The following is a 20,104-nucleotide window of genomic DNA, read 5'->3' as shown; positions in this document are numbered from 1 at the left end:
ACGGTTTAGATTTTATTTTTATCACAATTATAATTTCAGAGTAATCCAAGAAAAGACTACCCAGGTTTGACTAAATGAACACATTTACTCTTCTATCACTGCAGGAAGGGAAAAGGCAAGCTAGAGAAGAGAAAAGCTATAGCTTTTTGTATGAACTCGACTGAGTGGTTATTGTTAGCTACTCAGGAAATCACCGATTCTCTGAGCCTCCTGGAATGGCAATGAGAAAATTATCTTTGTTGCTATAAAAAATGTCTTCAACAATGGAGGGTCATATGAACACATACGAAATATTAATGCAATATTTAAGAAGGAGCTAGGATAATTTTGAAAAGGGAAAACAACAAAGTACTTCATAAACCTTTTACCAGTGAGCTTCAAAATGTACACTGATAACAGAGAACAAACTGAGGGTTGGTGGGGGTGGGGCAAATGGGTGATGGGCATGAAGGAGGGCACTTGCTGGGATGAGCACTGGGTATCATATGTAAGTGATGAATCACTGGGCTCTACTCCTGAAGCCAGGACTACACTGTATGTTAACTAACTTGAGAAGAAAAAACAAAACAAAACAAAACCAGATGTATATCGATACAAGCTCTAACTAAAACTGGAAACTACAAAAATCTTGTTAGATCCTTAGACCGGGTGTATTTTGCAGGGGCTCTGCTCTCTCCAGCATGCTCAAGTCTCTCTCCTTTGGTCACTTGTCCTCCTTCTCCTCTTCCTGCTGCTCAGATACTCTTACTGTCTTTTCTTCGCCTCTCCAAGTCTGATCTCAGGACAGACTGGGAAACACTCTTACAGAGGTGTAAGGGATTCACAATACCTGAGTTATACTCCCTTGTATTTTTTCAATTAGACTTTGTTTTTTAGAGCAGTTTTAGGCTTACAGAAAAATTGAGTGGAAAGTAGAGTTTCCATATAACACACACCCACTTCCCCCACCCCTTGTGTCTTAGCAGATATCACACACTAAAACAAACGAATCCTTCAACAGGGGTCTAGAAAATCCAGAGATGGTCTTCATGGAGTCCTTGATCTCCCAGATATTATATACTGAATTTTGGTATATGGCTGTATATGTATGTTTTTAGGAAGCAGGTTTCATCAGGTTCTGAAGCAGTTGGCATTCAAAAATGGCTAAGGCCTCTAAGCTAAAAAAATGACGTTCAAGATCCAGACTAAAGGAAATATTTTGGAGTCGGAAAGGCTTTACCAGTGTCCCTAAAATCATACCACGCAAGGTAGCTGCGGGAGCAAGTATCAGTGTGTATATCCAGGCCTCTAACTTCAACAGGGGCTACAGAAATACCTTGGTTAAAGAAATTACAACCAATGCAACGACTTTTCAAAACATACGATGACCTCTTTTTTTCTTTTAACGTACCTTTAAAGCCTCTATCACAAGGTCCCTTGCTTCAAGCTCTCCTTCAAGAATACTGAATAGTGTTAGGAGTTCAGGCTTGCTGAGCTTTTCCAGATTCATCCTGAAAGCCTAAAACAAAGACAATGATCAGACAATCTCCAGAAGACAGAGTTGGTTTGATACGGCTAAGGAAAAAAAATAAAGTGAGTCACACAAGGAAAGAGCCACAATCACAGCATAAAATGCCTTAAGGCAGCAAATGGTTAGAATTAAGTTTAAAAAAAAATGGGAGCTTTCTGATGTTAATCATAAACTGAGCAGTAAGAGAAAATAAAATTCACCTTAAGTATGAATTTCGTCATCACTCACAAAGATTAATTTTCCATCATTTTTCCTCCAGGCATATTTACAAACATCCTGGGAGGTCTCAGAAAGAATTAGTCACTAGTTTTGTTCACCAGAAGTGCAGGTAAAATTGTGTTACAGTGAACACTATTTCACCGAAAAATTGTTAGAGCATGAAAAGATTTCTCAGTTTTAGATAACCGAATTCCTAAACTGTATATAAAACATTCTGGCATCCCTCTGAAGTTGGTTGAAATGAAATTTAAGCAAAGAGAATGTCCGGTGGCAGTATGGGAGAAATTTTTCTTTTAAACTGTCTGTCTACTTTCACAGGGAACCTCAATGAAACCATATACAAATATACTTTTACGTAGTTTCTTAAAATATATTGTCGTTTAAACATCTTCATTGGACAGGCTACTACTAACTGAATTTATCTGACTCCCCAAGTTCCCGTTTCTATGAAGTCCTGCATCTTTTGAGACATGTTAAATGGCAAACCGCATAGCACAAACTCAATCCTTTCCACAAGATTAATTTCTCAAAAGCCACATATAGACAGAAGTTAGATTGCCAGACAATTTTCAAAGGGTCTTCTGACAGGGTGCACAGTGAGATACATTTTTGAACCTCCAAAGCTGAGTAAATACTCCTTTCCTTCTCCTGTATTGTACTTGCAAATTGTCACTTCCATATAGTTTTCTTTAAAGGGAATTGCAACATGACAAGTTCACACACCCTCCCGTAATTCCCAACTCTTATGAGCACATTAAATTTTAGGAGGCACACAAAAGAGTCATTGATTCCTTCCAGACCTACTGCCTCTAAGTTCAGGAAAGCATGTAGAAAAGGCACACTTCACTGTGTTGTCAGATTATGTTCCAGGACATGCTGTACAAATCTTTTGCCACATGGCAAAATATGTTCAATCAAACTTCAGCTCTGCTGACTTTCTAACTACTGAGTTTTAGCAACTAGTGAGTGATCCTCACTTCAGCATTACAGAAGACATCTCACAACAGGTATTTTACAAATAAATAAAAACAAAAACAAAACCCCACACCTAATAAAGCTACACTTAATTTAAGCTATGTTGGAAAGAGGGGCGCCTGGGTGGCTCAGTTGTTTAAATGTCCGACTTTGGCTCAGGTCATGATCTCATGGTTTGTGTGTTCGAGCCTCACGTCAGGCTCCGTGCTGACAGCTTGCTCAGAGCCTGGAGCCTGCTCTGGATTCTGTCTCCCTTTCTCTCTGCCCCTCCCTGGCTCACACTCTGTCTCTGTCTCTCTCAAAAATAAATAAACATTAAAAAAATTTAAAAAAAAAGATATGTTGGAAAGAGCATGCAGCTTTGCAGACAGATGGATGTCAGGTCTGCATCTTCAGGTCTGCATCTTCTAGTTGTGGGATTTCTTTCTCTTTTCTTTTTTTTTTTTTTACGTTTATTTATTTTTGAGAGACAAGAGAGAGACAGAGCATAAGTGGGGCAGGGGCAGAGAGAGAAGGAGACAGAGAATCCAAAGCAGGATCCAGGCTGAGTTGTCAGCACAGAGCCCGACGCGGGGCTCGAACTCAAAAATCAGTTGAGTCACACTGGTTTCTTAGATAAAACCCTTCCCCCTCTTCCTGAAGGTTTCATATTTTAATATCTCAGAAATTATAAAGCAGAGGGAAAATCTCATCATTTTAAGCCCATCCTCTTCCCTCCCATGATGTTCAGCAGAATAATGGGCATCTATGAAGGTACTCTGTAAATACCAACCACACTGAGTAAATCAACTGGATGGAGAAGCACCAAAGTAAAGATGATTGTGTTCAGGCATATTCTTTTTTCCTTCAGTATCTTTGTAGTCCTTAAATACTCTTATTTAGAGATCTAAAACTGGGGCTTAAGGAAGCAATGTGATGTGAGTAAAGCATGACAGACGGGGGGGTGAGGAGTATAGAATTTTAGTCTGAGCTCTGCTACTAAGCAACTCTGTGACTTTGAGGACAAAAAGTACCCAGTTAGACTGGCACGCAGCCTCCTCACAGGTAAAATCAGCCTAGATAATCTCTAAAGTCCTTCTTGGTTCCATTTAAGCTTTCATGGGTAAAAATCAAGAATTGTTAGAGAATCCAATGAACTAAGACTAAAGTGAATATACAAAGAACTAAAACCGACTGTACCTAAATCAAAGTCTTGTATCTGCTGTAATAAACACACATCCTCATAAAGGAGTAAAATTGAAACACTCTTTAGAGCCACTTTAATTATAAAGGAGTCCAGCCCTGACAAGAAAAAATTCCATTCTTTGTCAATGGTATAAAGAATAATATTCTTGTTATCTACATTTATAAATCACTTCTGCACACAAATTTCAATATCTGGCACATCCTGCCAATATGTGCCCATTCACCCAGCTTAGTGTCTACATGAAGTGAAGACAATGCAAATCTGACACAGGAGGAAGAAAAGGGCCACAGCTATGTGACTGAAAAGCAATAGGTCTGTTTGTACATGTTCCCATTACCTTTCTTTATCAATATTAAAATTCAACAGTTCTTTGCTGTTCTTTATTATTTGAATCTAATCTCAATACACAAGACATCATGATAAATTTAATATATGAAAGATAGTAAAACCGTACTGTTGCAGGATGATGGTGATATTCCTGGGAGTGGGGACGGAAGTGGGAGTGGGGGGGGTGATACTGACCTGATAATCGGTGGTCACACTTTAGTCCTCAAGTATAAATTCTCAAGGTTTTCTTCAGTTAAAATTTGGGAAAATTGACAAATATACTCAAAATGCCATCAGCATGGTGGAAAAGTGTCCAATGCTGCAAAATAATAAGAAATTTATTGTCTATGTGACCATACTATAAACGATTTGATAAATCCCATGAATGTCAACTGTCATTGCAGCTGGTAAGGCCTGACAGGTGTAGGTTGACACAGAAAGAAGAAAATAGCCACTTCTTCAAGTTGAGGCTGAGTAATATAGGAAACATACCATGAATCTCACTTCCCTTTTGCAATTATCATTAGGGAAGGTGAGGGCTTTCAAAATCTTTTTTTTATGTTTATTTATTTTGAGAGAGAGTGCACGCGAGTGGGGGAGATGCAGAGAATGAGGGAGAGAATCCGAAGAGGGCTCTTTGCTGACGCAGGGAGGGGGAACTCAATCTCATGAGCTCATGACCTGAGCCCAAATCAAGAGTCAGACACTTAACCGACTGAGCCACCCAGGCACCCTCAAAATCTTTTTTACTTTAAAATGTCCAATGCTGTTTCAAGGACTAATTTATGAATGTCCTAGAAGAGAAAAGACAGTCTCCCTGAATTGACAAAAGCCTATTTGCTTAAATCACCATGATTTATGCACAATATGCTCAGAGAAAAATAACATAATTACAACCCAACTTTTCAAACTGCTAAATTTGTGTAAGGTACATGCTTATCCCCTCACCTCCTGCTAATCAGTGAACAAACAAATCAACCTGTCACCACCTGGACTTTGTCTGTAAGGCTAATGACTCATCCCAGCTCCTACTTTTCCCCGTTTCTTTTTTCCAACATTAGGTGTTGAATTATATGCCAACTTTTGGTGTATGTTTTCCTAATAGATCAGACCCAGCAAGCTTTTAAAAAAAAATGATAGGCTTTAAATTTTATTTGATAAACCATAATTTTTGTCTTGAACTTTACAGCACTCAGTCTTAAATGAAACTCCAGTTTCTGCCTAATATATAAATTACGTGGCCCGAGACTTTCAGAAAAAGGCTGCTGCTGCTAGCTCCAAACTAATCATCAGAAATATGATTGCCAGATTTTTGGCATGCCATATTGTAGTCTACAGACATGCTCTCTACTTGTTTTCTAAATGAGCTGTTACTTGTCACTGTCATCATCCATTAAGTGACTTTGAAAGACAAGATCATTTCAACCAGATGCTCAGCTCATTCCTTCCACTTGAATCTCTCCAAGATGCAACTTTCCTTAGAGTTTAGTGGCAGATATGTTTGTCTAAGGAACACTACAGTCTATAAACTTGAAATAAAAACCAGTGGTGGACAAGTTGTCTGGATACATTATCATATGCTGTGGTACAGCATACTAGCTGTAGCTATTATATTAAGCTTTATAGTTTTCTCAATTAAAAAATAAATACAGGGGCAACTGGCTGGCTCAGTTGATACAGCATGTGACTCTTGATCTCAGGGTTGACTCTTGATCTCAAGGTTGTGGGTTCAAGCCCCACATTGGGTGAGGAGCCTACTTAAAAAAAATAATAAAATAAAATAAATTTAAAAATATAAATATATATATATATAAGAAAAAAAGATAAATGATACATATTTTAAGACCCTGGAAAAATAAGCCTATTCATGGGATAAGTACGAAACTTATTTTTAGGTTATCAATAAGTGATTGCAAACATCAGTTTTGCCCAGAGGACCATTCGGTCTGTTCACATGCTACTTTCCATCAAGTAAGGGCCAACAGGAGTGCAGGAGTCTTCTCCACAAACTTTTATGTGCCAACAGTCACAAGGGCTGTGGCTCTCAAGAAGGGCACCCTCATCCACCACTGAACTTCCTAAATGGCACTGCCAATTTTGCCCTGAAGGTGCATTGCCGTGGCTTAGGCTCTGTTCATTTTATTCTGACCTTTTCCCTTCCCTGGATAATGCTCAAGCTCCATTCATTCTAGTTCTGGTCGTTCCTTCTCCTTCTTGAGGAGGTCCCAGCTTTTGCTCTGGAACTCTGAATGAATCCTCCAGGAGAGCAGGCGTTGTTGCCTCTTCACCACAGAGATTGGTTGGCAGAAAAAGAAACACCCCAAACAATCTCTATAGCTGTGTAAGCAGTAGGGCAGGGTGGAGTGGAACACAAGAGGGATGTTTGTCTATCTAGTATCAGGGCGTGTGTATGTCTTTATGTGGAACCGAAGACTTGATTTCTAAATGGTGAATGATATGGGGCATAAAAGAGGGAAAACAACATTTTTGGATGAGTCTTAGATATTTCTGGATATAGAAACACCTAAAAAAATCTACACAGATCTGTTTTCTTTTTTTTTTTTCCTTAAGTCAACTTGTCTAGTATAAAAAACAAATCAGTTGTTTTACCCAGAAAATCATGCTTGCAACACTGGATAAAAATCACTTCTTTATTTTATACTCAGATGTCAAATTGAAGAAATTTATACTTGGGCTACAACTGACTGGGATTCAGGCCATTTAGTAAGTTTTTAGTATTAGCAATAAGATATGAGCAAAGATATAAAGCAAATTTGCTTCAATTATGTAAGGATTTTCACATACATATCAGCTAGGCCAAGGAGGCCAATTAATTCTTAAAATTCAGAGTCAACACCGCCACACAAAATGGGTGTTTTTTTGACAGCTTTCCACTAGATAATGTACTTCCTTAAAAACGCAGAATATATGGAATTTAAAAAATCAAATAAACATGTCCTATTTATAAACATTCAATCTAAATATGGACAAAAATGCACTGCTATTTTTAAAAATGTATCCAAAGCATCCTATTATCTGGGGGTGGAAGGCGTTGACATATTACCTTGACTATCTCAAAAAGATTGAGGTTTCTCCAGCCTCTGGCGCTTCTGGTTTTCCAGAAGCGTTATTTATGCATCTGGGGATAAGAGTGTGATACCTCTCATTCCACTTTTGGCATTTTAGGATTAGGCTAGGGGAGAAAAACATGTCAAAATACTATCAGAAGATAATTTTCTGACCTAGAAAGCATATCTTTTGTACATTTACCTAAGAGAGCTGTTTTTGCTATTATTATTTACAAAGATTCTAAAACCAAGGCATAAAAACAAATCTCATTTTATTGAATTCTACAGCACTAAGCAATATAAGCTTTACTACATATGTCAAATCAATCTTTCAGTTGAAGATAAACGATATTCCGGACTATTTGGATCCTTACGTGTCTATGTGTTACAATTTAAATGCTTGGACTAAATTGGGTGCCTGCCCTCATTCATATATTGAAGTCCTGATCTCCAGACACCTCCGAATGTGATGCATTTGGAGACAGGGTCCTTAAAGAGGTAATTAAGTTTAAATGAAGTTATTAGGGTGGGCCATAATCTAATAGGGCTGTGTCTTTATAAGAGGAGGAAATTTGGACACAAACATGGGACAGGGAAAGACCACGTGAAGATGCAGGTGGAAGATGGCCATCTCCGAGTCAAAGACAGAGGCCTCAGAAGAAACCAATCCTGCTGACACACTGATTTCTGACTTCTAGCCTCCGGGATTGTGAGACAATAAATTTCTATTGTTTAAGCCAGCTGGTCTGTGGGACCTTGCTATGGTGGCCTGAGCAAACTACTGCAACATGCACTTTTAAACGCTATTAGAACAGCTAGATCTAAGACTTCCCCTTACCAGGAGAGTGCTGGAACATATTGCTCAGAATGCCTTTTGTTTGTCCTATTGCTATCAATTTGCTTTTTCCAGCCACACTATAGACAGTATTCTATAAAACAAGATGGTTTTGACCCAGTTTCAGAAATTACAAATTTCAGGATCCTGAAATGTAATATGAATAATGCACTTAGAAACTGCAATAGTGCTGAGGGATCAAGATGCTTGTGTATCCAATACTGTCAATATAGACTTTGAGGCAGGCCTCAAGAAACCAGTTCTGGGTCAACATTTAAATATACTTTCAGTTCTCTATTCAAACACATTCTATTCAAAGCAGATTCTAGGATACCAGATTTTCTGGATTTATGCTTGGTACAGAAATGAATGATATAATTGAGCCTATTGATGTTGATCACCACCACCTCAGAGTTTTATAGCATAGTTTTCTAAGAAGAATTCAAGCAGGAATAGTAATAACAAAAAAGACAAACATTTATTGAGCTAAATAAAAACAAAACAGAAAAGATAAACATTAATGTGTTCCAGGCAGTGTTGCAAGTACTTGACGCAAATTAATTCAATCCTCACAACAAGCTTGGATGACAGATGCTATAACCATCGCCAACCCCCCCCCCCATTTTATAGATTGGAAAAGTGAGGCACAGAGGCTAAATAACTTGCTCAAAGTCTCAGATCTAGTATGTGGCAGAAATAGGACTTGAACCAAGGTAACTGGATTCCAAGGCCTTCCTTAGTAACTACTGCTACTTGGTAACCATCATTCACATCTGATCTCATTTTATCCGCTTTAGGAATTGTGTGGTAGAAAAACCTCAGCTAAAACGAGATTCACAAAGCTGGAAGGGACCTGAGAAATAATCTAATTCAGCATTCTCCATTTTACAGATGAAAACTGAGGCCAGGGTTGTTAAGTGACTTACTGAAGATTATAGTTACACAGTAAAACTAGGTCTAACACTTATGTCTTTTTAAGATCCAGTCTAATCCACTTTCTGGGACACCATGATGATATCAGGTTTTTGTTTTGTTTAGCTCTAAGACTTAGGCATCTCTAGTTGTATCTCTCTGTGTGTGAATGTCTGTCTCTTTATCTCACTATGTGTATATGTCTGTTTCTCTCACTGTCTCTCTTATTTGTTGCCAACAAGATTTATATGTATATTGAGGAAAAGAAGGAAGTGGCTCATGCCCATAAACAAACATTCAAACATCTCTTCCCCAAAATGAGGACATTTAGCACAAGGCTATTAAAAACAAGTCTGTCTACCTGGATATCTGTTTACACCCTTTCAAGTACTCTCGTCTGAGACAAGACCTAACCAGAAGAACTACATTAGTTAAGCTACTGGAATGTATGTTAATGAAAATGAATAATAGATTTTATGTTAATATTTTGCATTAAAAAGTATGTCATTTAACATTAGAAAAATACCAGAAGCATGAAGTATATTTGTATATTTGTAAGTATACGTCAGTTGGCTTTCTTTAGTTAAAATGAAATTATAACATGATTTCATTGACATATGTATGTGTATCTGTCTGTATTATCTATGTCCATCATTCCCCTAAATTTTTGTTTTTCTGAAATAATGCCACCTGAGTCGTAAAATACCACAATGAAGGAAAAATAACATATAGATTGATTTTCTTTCCAGTAAAATGATTCATGGGCCACAATTCCAGGAGCAGCCTGAAATGCAAAAACCCTTCATATGTCAATGTAGAAGGAAGTTATGGACTCCATCAGGATTCCACACTGGAAAGAAACAGAATGTATAGTATGGAAGATGAACCAGAAAACAGTCAAGGGATTTGTGTTGTAGCCATGCTCATAACCCGGCTCTCTGGGAACTGCAAAAAATCCCACAATGAATATTATAACTGATGGTGGTTTTTTACTTTTTAAATTCTGATTTCGAAATTTTTTTAATGTTTATTTTTGAGAGAGAGAGAGAGAGAGGGGAGGGGGCAGAGAGGGAGGCAGAGAATCCAAAGCAGGCTCTGCACTGTCAGCGCAAAGCCCAAAGTGGGGCCTGAACCCATGAACCCGAGATCATGACCTGAATTGAGGTTGACCACTCAACTGACTGAGCTACTCAGGCACCCCTTAAAGTGTCTTCTAAATCAGAGATCATTGATTTTATTTTTTTGTTTGCTTGTTTTTTGTTTTGTTTTGGGGGGGGGGTTAAAAAATTTAACAATTTGGTATCAGCTGAAAATTACCAACAACAGACCGAGCAATTGTTCTTTGCTCCAAAGTTCTTCAGGGACAGTAATTCTCCTAAGAGGCAGCATGTCAATGAAAAGCTGCATGTGCTTTGGAATATGACACGCCCAGGTTTACATCCTGGCTCTGCTACTTCATAGTACCTCGATCCACTTAACCTCTGAATTTGTTCTTCATCTATAAAATGGGATGACACCACCGACTCGAACAGGATACTGAACAGTTAAAATGAGTGACTGGTCAGTTCTCATCCCTGGAGTACATATTTGGTTTCATAGCAAGGATAATGAAGTTTTCCTTTTGCGATGAGTTGCCAGTTTCTATCATTCGTGTTGTCTAATTTAGAAATCAAAAACAAGTTTACTCCTGACTTGGCAGGTTGATTTGCTCCAGGAAGGAGATGGCCTGGCCAGTTTCTGGGAAAGTCTGGGAGAGACACGGTTCAGGCCAATGGTTATCTCCATACTTGGGCAAAGAAAAGGACATTCTTCTGCCTACACTAGCTTTTTGTGACTTCCAGACACAGGTGAAAACCATATCTTTGCTTCCACAGAATCTGTATAGCTTTTAATTAAGTCACAATACATTTTTAAAAGTTTATTTATTTATTTATTTTTGAGACAGAGAGAGCAAGCAGGGAGGAGCAAAAAGAGAGGGAGAGAGAGAATCCCAAACTGATGTGGGGCTCAAACTCATGAACCATGAGACCATGACCTGAGCTGAAATCAAGAGTCAGACAATACCTAACTGACTGAACCAGGCTCCCCTAACCAAGTCACAATTTTAACTTAATGACTGAGAAACTGATTTTCTAAACATATCACAGCTATTTTTTACATTATATTAAATGCATAGTGCATATGTATCTATATCCATAGTCCAGGAGCAGTTATCACATTCAGCTGTTCTGTTTATATATCTGTCTTCTTAAGACTTTGCTCTCTTAGACAAATCCTCTGTCCTAATCAACTTGATGAAACTTAGCACCTAGCAGTGTGGTTCTCAGGGGTATTCAAAAAATGCTAGTTGGAAAAGAAATGTACAGCATAGTACTTTGAATTACAGCCAACAAGACTGGAGTTTCTCTTTTAGCAAACGAGAAGCCAGTAAACATTTTTAACCAGGTGAGCATCATAGTGAAAGCATAGTTTTAGGAAGGTTAAGGCTTGAAGGACAGAGCTGATTTGATGTATGGGAAATTGGAAACAGGAAAAGTAGGCAGGAGAAAACTGTAACAGCATAGGTATGAGGCTAAAATGTGTGAACTAGGATGGTAGCAGTAAGGATGCACGAGAAATACCGATGCGAGAGACTCCATGCAGAATTTACAGTAACTTGGTACTGGCTCCATTTAAGGAGGTGAGAGGGGAAATAATCCCAGATCAGCTGAGCTTGTAAACTGTCTGACTCCAATAATGACGCCATTAACACAAACAGGGATGTTAGAAAAGGAACTGGTTTTGGGGGAAAATGATGACTGATATGAGGCATGCTGAATAAGAAGTTAATAACTCAGTAAACTTCCCAAGAGGAACAAATGTGTTAGGAGTCAGTGTGGTGAAAGCTAAAGGTCTAGAAGTGAAGTCTTTAGGGGGTAATGCCTTTTAAGAGAATTTCTTCTGTGCCTTCAATTTAAGAACAAGAGGCAATAGGAAGAAACTGATACATCAGACTAAACCTGATCATTTTTGTACCCCCAAATATTAGATCACTGAAGAACCAGATTGGTTCTGTCGTTACTCCTGTACCATCTACCCCAACAGTAGGGACTAGTTAGCAGAAATTAAGAGATGGGGCACCCCTACCTTCCACACCTCCCGACAACAAAGTTAGTGCTTCTCTCTTCTTTCTGCAACTTACTTGTCACTTACCCTTCCTTCTTCTCTCCTTTATAACTTACAGTTCCTATCTCTTGTTAAAAGAGTTCCTGGCTCCTCCTGGCTTTCACCAGTCCTGGGATGGCAGACCCATAGAACTCTTCAGCCTCACCCTCCCCAAGCAGCTTTATGCAAAGGACCCAAGCAGATGCTCTCAAGGCTCAGGGTCAGAAGGGGGGGGGGGGTTGGTGTGTATAAACCCTGTCATCCTGTGCTGTCCTATTTTCCTTTCTAGTTTCTACTGAACTCAGTAACAATTAAGGATAACATTCTTTGTGGCTCGGCAAGTCAGAAAGGATTCATTGAGCAGAAGGGATACATTTAGATTGGGAACTCTGGCTTTGGACCTGAAATACAGACTTTGGAAATACTTGGCAGGGAGGAACCATATTACTGCATTCTCTACTTCAATGCCTGCTTGTAGTCCTGTTTTCCTCAACCCACACACCCCTGTCCTGGATTCCCCCCACCTCCACTCTTAACTGCCATCCATTGTTTCTTCTCACCTGTTCCTAGGATTGCTCCTTACTTTGGGGGACAATGGGGAAGTTGTCTTCAGAAGGCAAAAAACACTTTTGATCAAAATTACCACTGAAAATCCTTTAAATCTCACAGAAGGTACAACCCTGTATCGTCACAATGTCCACAAAACCATGTATATGACTCTGAGGATGGAGGCACTTAAGATTGTAGAGTTTGGAGTGTGACAATGGACAATTCAGAGAAGACACCAGATGGTTGAATCCCTTGCCTTTCTTTTTCTCGGGCCAGAAAAACTCAAGAAAGGTAATTTGCGTGACAAAATTATGAAACCCACACTCTATGAGACAGACACACACACTCTCCTAAAAATCCTTGCATCAGATGTTTGAGATCACGACATGTATAAGCTTTGTTTTCCTCAACTCAGGAATCTTAGCTATATATTGAAATACTTAAAACCAACTGAATGAAAACTAAAACCATACACAAATTCTTCGTCTTTGCTAAAATGCTAAGGGAGTAAAAGAATGTTTAATATTAAATTCTGTAACTCACAGGAAAGTGCTAAAAACGACAGCAATAACACCTACTAATATTGTGTGCTTCCTACATGCCAGGGACCTTGCTCTGTGATATATATATATATATCATATGTATCATATATATATATATATATGATACATATGATACATATGTATATGATATATATATATATAATTAGTTCATGTAAACCTTAAAAAAACACCTCTAAAAATTATTTCTATGTCGCAGTTGAGGAAAATGGGATATGGTGAGATAGAAAACTCTGCCTTTGCCTGGGTCACATAGTAAAAGAGCCGAAGAGTTGGGATTTGAACCCAGGTTTGCCTTTGGAGTCTGTGCTGTCAATTTCCATACTCCATGGCCTCACAATAAATAAGCCATTTTCTCACTGAAATGCTCTGAACTGAAACTTAGAAGATGTGATCTTTAGTTATTAGCAGCAAACATTCAGGAAATAAGAAAAAATAGCCTTTAGAAACAAGCTGACAAGCCATTCCCGGGTCAACCACCACAGACGGGACAGATTTCCTCTAGAAACAAACAAATAAATAAATCTCTGCTTCTCATATCATGCCACCAAACACCAATTCAATGGCAATCCCTCGAAACACCACTCTACTCCACTCAGAAAAGCCAAGAATTCCAATCCTGTTCTGCAAATTAACTGGTAGCACTGCAAACCTGATTTTGCCAAGACAAAAATCCACTGTAGACTGAACACATTATGCCCACCATAATCAGTTTGCATGATTCTTTTTAACGTTTATTTATTTTTGAGACAGAGAGAGACAGAGCATGAACAGGGGAGGGTCAGAGAGAGAGGGAGACACAGAATCTGAAACAGGCTCCAGGCTCTGAGCTGTCAGCACAGAGCCCGACGCAGGGCTCGAACTCACGGACCACGAGATCATGACCTGAGCCGAAGTCGGACGCTGAACCGACTGAGCCACCCAGGCACCCCTGCATGATTCTTTTATTTATTTACTTATTTATTTTAAGAGAGAGCACACGCATGTGTGGCAGAGAGAGGGAGACAGAGGATCCGAAGCAGGCTCTGCACTGACAGAGCAGAGCCTGATGTGGGGCTTAAACTCCCGAACTGCAAGTTCATGACCTACGCTGAAGCCAGCCGGTTAGCTTAATTGACTGAGCCACCCACCCAGGCACCCAAGTCTGCAGGCTTCCATTCAGGAACCCAATACTATTTGTGTCCCTATTCATGTATTTAGGGCTAGTTCAGAAAAGCACAAAATCAACTAAAAATTCACTTAAAAAAATTCCCAAAGTAGCTCAGTAACTTGTCAAAATCAAACACTCAGAACCTGTTCTTAAAAAACAGCAATCAGTTCCTAGTGTGCTCTCTTAAATTTACCTCATTCCACTCAGGTCAGATTCTTAGAAAAATAAAACCCTAAAATGACTAGCAGTGATTACATTAGCAAGTCTGCTTCAAATTTCATTACAGCAAAATTATACATGTAAACATCAGACATTTTCGTATAGGAAATTCAGCATTTTAAAGTCACTTAAGATACTGGAGTTCCATAAGACATCAGATAGGGAAAACAAAGTTACATCAAGGCAAAAAGAAATGGGCTGCTTATACTAAGTTTATACCTTATCAGTAATTTGTCTTTCTAGTCTACCATAAGGGGACTGCTTCAAACTAAATTCAACAAACACTTATTAAGTCAAACTATGTCCCAGGCACAGGGAAAGACTCAAAGCTTTTAAAAAAATTACTACTACCTGCTCTCAAATAATTTATAATCTAGTGACACAGATTGGACATATACATAAATATCCTCTGCATACAATGTTTTTCTTCACCTAATGACCAAACAGTTGTTGAAAAAGGCAGAGGAAGGATTTCCAAGACCCAAACATGTATCAGACGGGTCTTGCTTATTATGCCAAATAATCAAAGAGAATTATTTGCTCTTTCCTCTCTGCTCATTAAGGCCCTGGTAATCACCCCTGCTTTGGTTTCTTTAGTCTCTTACCTTAGTTTATTTTCTGTTCTCCACTCATGTAATAAGATATATCTTTTTGGGATTTCCTGTTCTGCTTTTAGCTTTTTCCGCTGCTATTGCTGGGGGCCCGTGTCTTACCCTCCTATCGCAGTACACTTTGTGTTTGCTGGGGAGACCTACCGCACAGTTTTTTCTTTGTGCTTTTTTATTGGAGATCTGGAAACAATCACGGAACAGATCTGTGAGCACTAAGAGTGGCTCTGAAAACTTCGAATCTAACTATTGAAAACTAATAATCTTCCGGAAGTCTACCTACAGAAAGTCTAATCAGGAAGGTAAGAGACGGCGTTATAATTGCCTGCTATGATTCCAACTCCTTGCATCTCATTGCTATGAGCCTGGCTACAGAGAACAGTAGTAAGATGGACTTCAGAATGAGAGCAAAACAATGTTAAAAAATACAGCAAATATTAATACCTGGAAGTGCTACCAATAGATGATTACTGGGGATTCATTGTCATTAACATCAGGCTAAAATCATCAATATTTTGCACCTGCTGAAATGAAGGTCAACTTGACAAAGCCTTTATGAGCACAATACAGAGACACTTCTTGCTAGTTACAAGTATGTAAATAGCCGGAATTAACCTTGCTTTTATTTATCCTGATCTCTGAGATTTAAAACTTGCTCTTACTTTTCATCCGCTAAATGTTGGTAGGTGATACTGGTCTTGTAAAACCAATCAACAACATCATGTATGTATCAGTTTCCCCTGGAGGGAAAACCCCACCATAAAAGAAGGGCTAGAGAGTAACCAAAGGCCTAGGGACCGGATTAATCATAAACCTAGATGGCTGAACCTGAATTTTCCTCAAACACTTCCTGTCTTTTGTTTCAACAGAACTACACCTTCAAGGTTAACTGCAGTCTCCCTGAGCAATGGACCAGCCCACCCTAGAGTGGGAAACACTCATTCCTAATCCAATGCTCTTTATTTACTTATCGACACTGTTTTAACAGAAAACACGCTCCTATTCACTGACAGTCAAACAATATACACTGCATTCTACCCACGAAAGGCCAACTCTGCAGATATCCAACACACCCACCTCAATGTTAAACATAAAAGGATGGTTTTTTCCTCAAGTTCCTAGGGCAGATACAGGATAGAAAGCAAAAATGAAACGCAACCCAAACCTAAAAAACCCTCGGAAGTTAGGTTCTCCCTCAAGGAACAGACTGAGGGAACCTTCCACTGAGGGAAGGTACCTTTAAGGGTGATGGGGAAGTGGGGAGTTACTATTTCTCCTTCCTCCAGAGTCTAGAACAGTCCCAAAGCGGGTGAGCTCTCGACCCCTGCGCCCCCCACCCCCACCCCGGGAACAGAGGATCCGAGGGGCTTCAGGAGGAGGGCTGAGGATCAGAGAATGGGGGATGGGAAGAACTGAAGTGGGGGAAGGCCGCTTCGTCTCTCGGAGCTGGTTGTCTAGGTCGGATCTTGATTTCTGCTTCGCTCACTTCTCTTTTTTGGAAAACAGTGATTTTATTTTACGCATGAAACTAGCTCTGATCCCACTCAAGCGAGCAGGGACAAGTGTAGGGAGGGATGTCTGGCCTCCCGGGGGTACAAAATGGGGGCGGGGGCGGCGGCAGCCTAGAGAATGGAAACCTGTGCGCCCTCCCCAAGACTGAGGCGCTGGGCGAGAGGATCCCTTAAGCGAGGGGTGTCAGGAGGGAAGCCCCTTCTGCGGAGCTGGGATTGACCGGGGACAATAAGTAGTTGCGAGGACCCTCGGAGGATGAGGAGCCGCCTCCTCGGGGAATACCGGGAGGCGGAGGAGAGGGCCCCGCCCCCTCAGGGGATGGGAGAGAGCGCCAGTTGGGACTGTGGCGGGACGACACCGGTAGTCCTACCCTTGCTTTTCTCTCGGGAACCCGGCCTCCCAGCCACCCCCAAACCCCAGCCCCGGCGGCTCCTACCTCTTCCCGGCGCTCCGGGCTCCGCTCCCCGCCGCCTCCGCCACCCGCTCCCATCCACAGCCCCCGGAGACCCCGCCCCTCAACCGCCAGGCGGGGGCACTGGCATTCGCCAGGGCCAATCGTCACCTCGCTTCCTCAGCCTAGGCACCAATGCGCGCGGGCTGGAGGAGGGGCTTCTCCAATGTCATTTAGGCTCCTCCCGGGGCCCCAAGATCCCTTTTGTTTGGGGAGAGCCAGGCTGGGATTGAGCTCGCGTCACTTCCTGGAGGAAGCGCCCTCCTCCGGCCCGGGCTCCGGGGTGGGCTCGCGCCCCTCCCGGCTCCGCTTCTGCAACTTTCCACCTTGCGTGCGGCTTCTGGGCAGCGCGGTGGCGAGTGTTTCGTGCTTTACCCTACTGGTCTGGGAAGCTTAGGAATGGCGGGCTTTGGGTGCCCAGATTGGGCATATTAACGCTTCATTTTATCCAAAATGTTAATCAATAAAGTGTCCTTTTGGTGTCTGCATTAGAATTAGTTGTTGAAAAGCCGGTAACGTGGCTTTTCTTTCTCTTGGACAAGCTTGTGGGTGTGGTGCTAGAAGCTAGAGCGCAAAGATGGTAAACCTGGAGACAGTCCCCGCCCCACCCGCCCCTTCTTTTCCCACATTACGTTTGGAAGAGAACTACTGGCACTGGAGCCCCCGGCGCGGGGATACTGGGTAGCACCTGGGAGAGCAAAACCCAGTGGGACCTACCTTCCAGGCAGAAGTCTGAATTAGTCTGTCGAGGTTTTTAGTCTCTCCAGGTTGTGCCGGTCAGATGAGGGGACATCTTTGTGTCCTTGGCCCCATTATACTGTGGGGCAATGGCGTTTGCAGTGAAGCTGGAACAAAGGACGGTGTAGAGGATGCAAGGAATGTCTGTCCCTTCTTGTGAACACAGGAATGCAGATCTTGCTGGTAGCAGCTAGCCCTCCTAGGACCAAATAACCCAGAGAAGGAAGAGGATGCATCCCTGAGGTGAAGGTTTCCAGATTCCTTTTCCATAGACTGCACTCCAGTTCACAGGTTGATTTAGCTGGTTAAAATAATAATCATATTATTTTTAAAGGTTATTTATTTTTGAGTGAGCGGGAGAGGGACAGAGAGATGGAAAGAGAAGCCTAAGCAAGGCTCCTTGCTGTCAGTGTAGAGCTGGATGCTGGGCTTGATCTCAGGGACCAGGAGATCATGACCTGAGCCGGAATCAAGAGTTGGTCATTTAATCAACTGAGCCACCCAGGTGCCCTAATAATAACCACATTATTTAAAATACAATATAATAAATACTTACGATACAGTTAAATATTTGCAATGCATGAATATTGTATTGCTTTTAATACATTATTCTTATTCATAACGATTATTAAGCAAGAAACTATTAGGGAAATAGAATTTGATGAGGTTTTTTTGGGGTGCTAGTGGGGCTCGTGGGGTCCAGAGCCGACGACTGAGAAAGAATTCTTGAAGTCGTCTTTGGTGCAAAAAGGTGATTTTATTAAAGCGCGGGGACAGGACCCGTGGGCAGAAAGAACTGCCCTGGGACCAAGAGGAGAGGCTGGTAATACACTGTGGAGTCGGGGAGGTAAAGTGCAGGGGAAGTTTCCAGTGAGATTTTCATATGCTAAAGAAGACTCTTAGGATACTGGAGGCCTGGCCATTGTCAAGCTAAGGTTGTTTCCCACCCCCTAGCAAAGTATTAGCATCAAGATAGCAGGGAGTACCTGTAGAAACAGTTCGCTCTGCCTGCCTCCAGTATTTGTCAGTGGGCTGCAGGTTATAAGGAAATTTAATTTTATCTGCCATTTCCTTCTGCCTTTGTTTCCCACATCAGTATTCGGGTAGGCAGACTTAGTCCTTAAGACAGATACAGCCCAGCCCTTATGCAGTCTACAGCCTGATGGAGGATGTGGTCAGTCTGTGCAGTTACAGAGAAGTTTGAAAGAAGAAAGCCAGAATTTATCATGTCATCACAGTGGCAGATACTCTCCTACGATATCTTACTTAATCTGCACTACTATATGATAAATCTTTCCTATCTCCCTGAGAAGATAGAAATTAAAAGAAATCAAATAAGGTCACAGAGCTAGTAAATGGCAAAGAAAGAACTTCCAACAAGGATGTAGGGACTCCAAACCTGTGCCATATTCTGCTGCCCGCACACTGACTCTCACAAGGAGGACTGGTCCAGAGAATGGGCCTGAAAGACTATAAAACCACCATCAGAGCTAGAAAAAGGCTCCATGCTTGCCTGCGCAATTGATTGTAGGCCTGAGAGAGTCATCTCTATTTAAAGGACAGCAAGACTGTGCTGAGGTGCTCAACAGCAGCCCAAGGACTTTTGAAGTAATGAAGTATGAAATTCAGAACTGAAAGACCCCGTTCCTTGTGTTCAGGAGACTGATGGTCTGAGAGGTGGGATGAAGGCCAGGCACAGAGTAGGTGCTCAATGAATACTGACTTGACTTAAAAACAATGTCTGGAATGGTTAAAAACATGGACCGTGAGGTGCTGGAATCGGCCGACAAACTTGAAAAATCCCATTTCCTTCTCCTCCCTTTTGCCCTGCCTCCGTGTTTGCAATGAGGAAGTGCCTCATTGCCTGACAATGAGGCAGATGTGGGAGAACAGGCTATTTTCTGCTAGCTTCTGAGTCACTCTAAGAGTTGTCCTAGTGAATCAGCTCCTCCCTCCCTCCCCTCCTTTCCTTTGTAGCTATTAACCCACCACCACCCATTCTACTCCCAGGGGGACTGGGAGGGCAGTGCTTTGTGGTTTACTTCCTTTATGGCCACCAGCAGCTCCCCTGACCCCCTGGGCTGTCTCTGCCCATTCCTGAGTGAGTGTGGGAGGACCTAGCAAGAATGACATCATCCCTG

General features: G+C 41.2%; 1 protein-coding gene across 1 annotated transcript in view; it reads right to left on the bottom strand.

Moving 5' to 3' along the window:
• CTTNBP2NL (CTTNBP2 N-terminal like) overlaps positions 1 to 17,268 on the bottom strand; it is a 51,900-nt gene extending 34,632 nt beyond the window's left edge. The window contains exons 1-3 of the mRNA XM_042998193.1: positions 17,211 to 17,268; positions 4,413 to 4,536; positions 1,391 to 1,498 (exon numbers count right to left, since the gene is read on the bottom strand). Coding sequence (XP_042854127.1) covers positions 1,391 to 1,489 — 99 coding nt within the window. The 5' untranslated portion in view covers positions 1,490 to 1,498; positions 4,413 to 4,536; positions 17,211 to 17,268. The remainder of the gene's footprint in view (positions 1 to 1,390; positions 1,499 to 4,412; positions 4,537 to 17,210) is intronic.
• Positions 17,269 to 20,104: the final 2,836 nt, after the last annotated feature.

The sequence above is a fragment of the Panthera tigris genome, chromosome C1, assembly GCF_018350195.1.
Source record: "Panthera tigris isolate Pti1 chromosome C1, P.tigris_Pti1_mat1.1, whole genome shotgun sequence".
NCBI classification, from domain to species: Eukaryota; Metazoa; Chordata; class Mammalia; order Carnivora; family Felidae; genus Panthera; species Panthera tigris.
The sequence above is the reverse complement of the archived record's forward strand: the minus strand, read 5'-3'. Positions and strand labels throughout refer to the sequence as shown.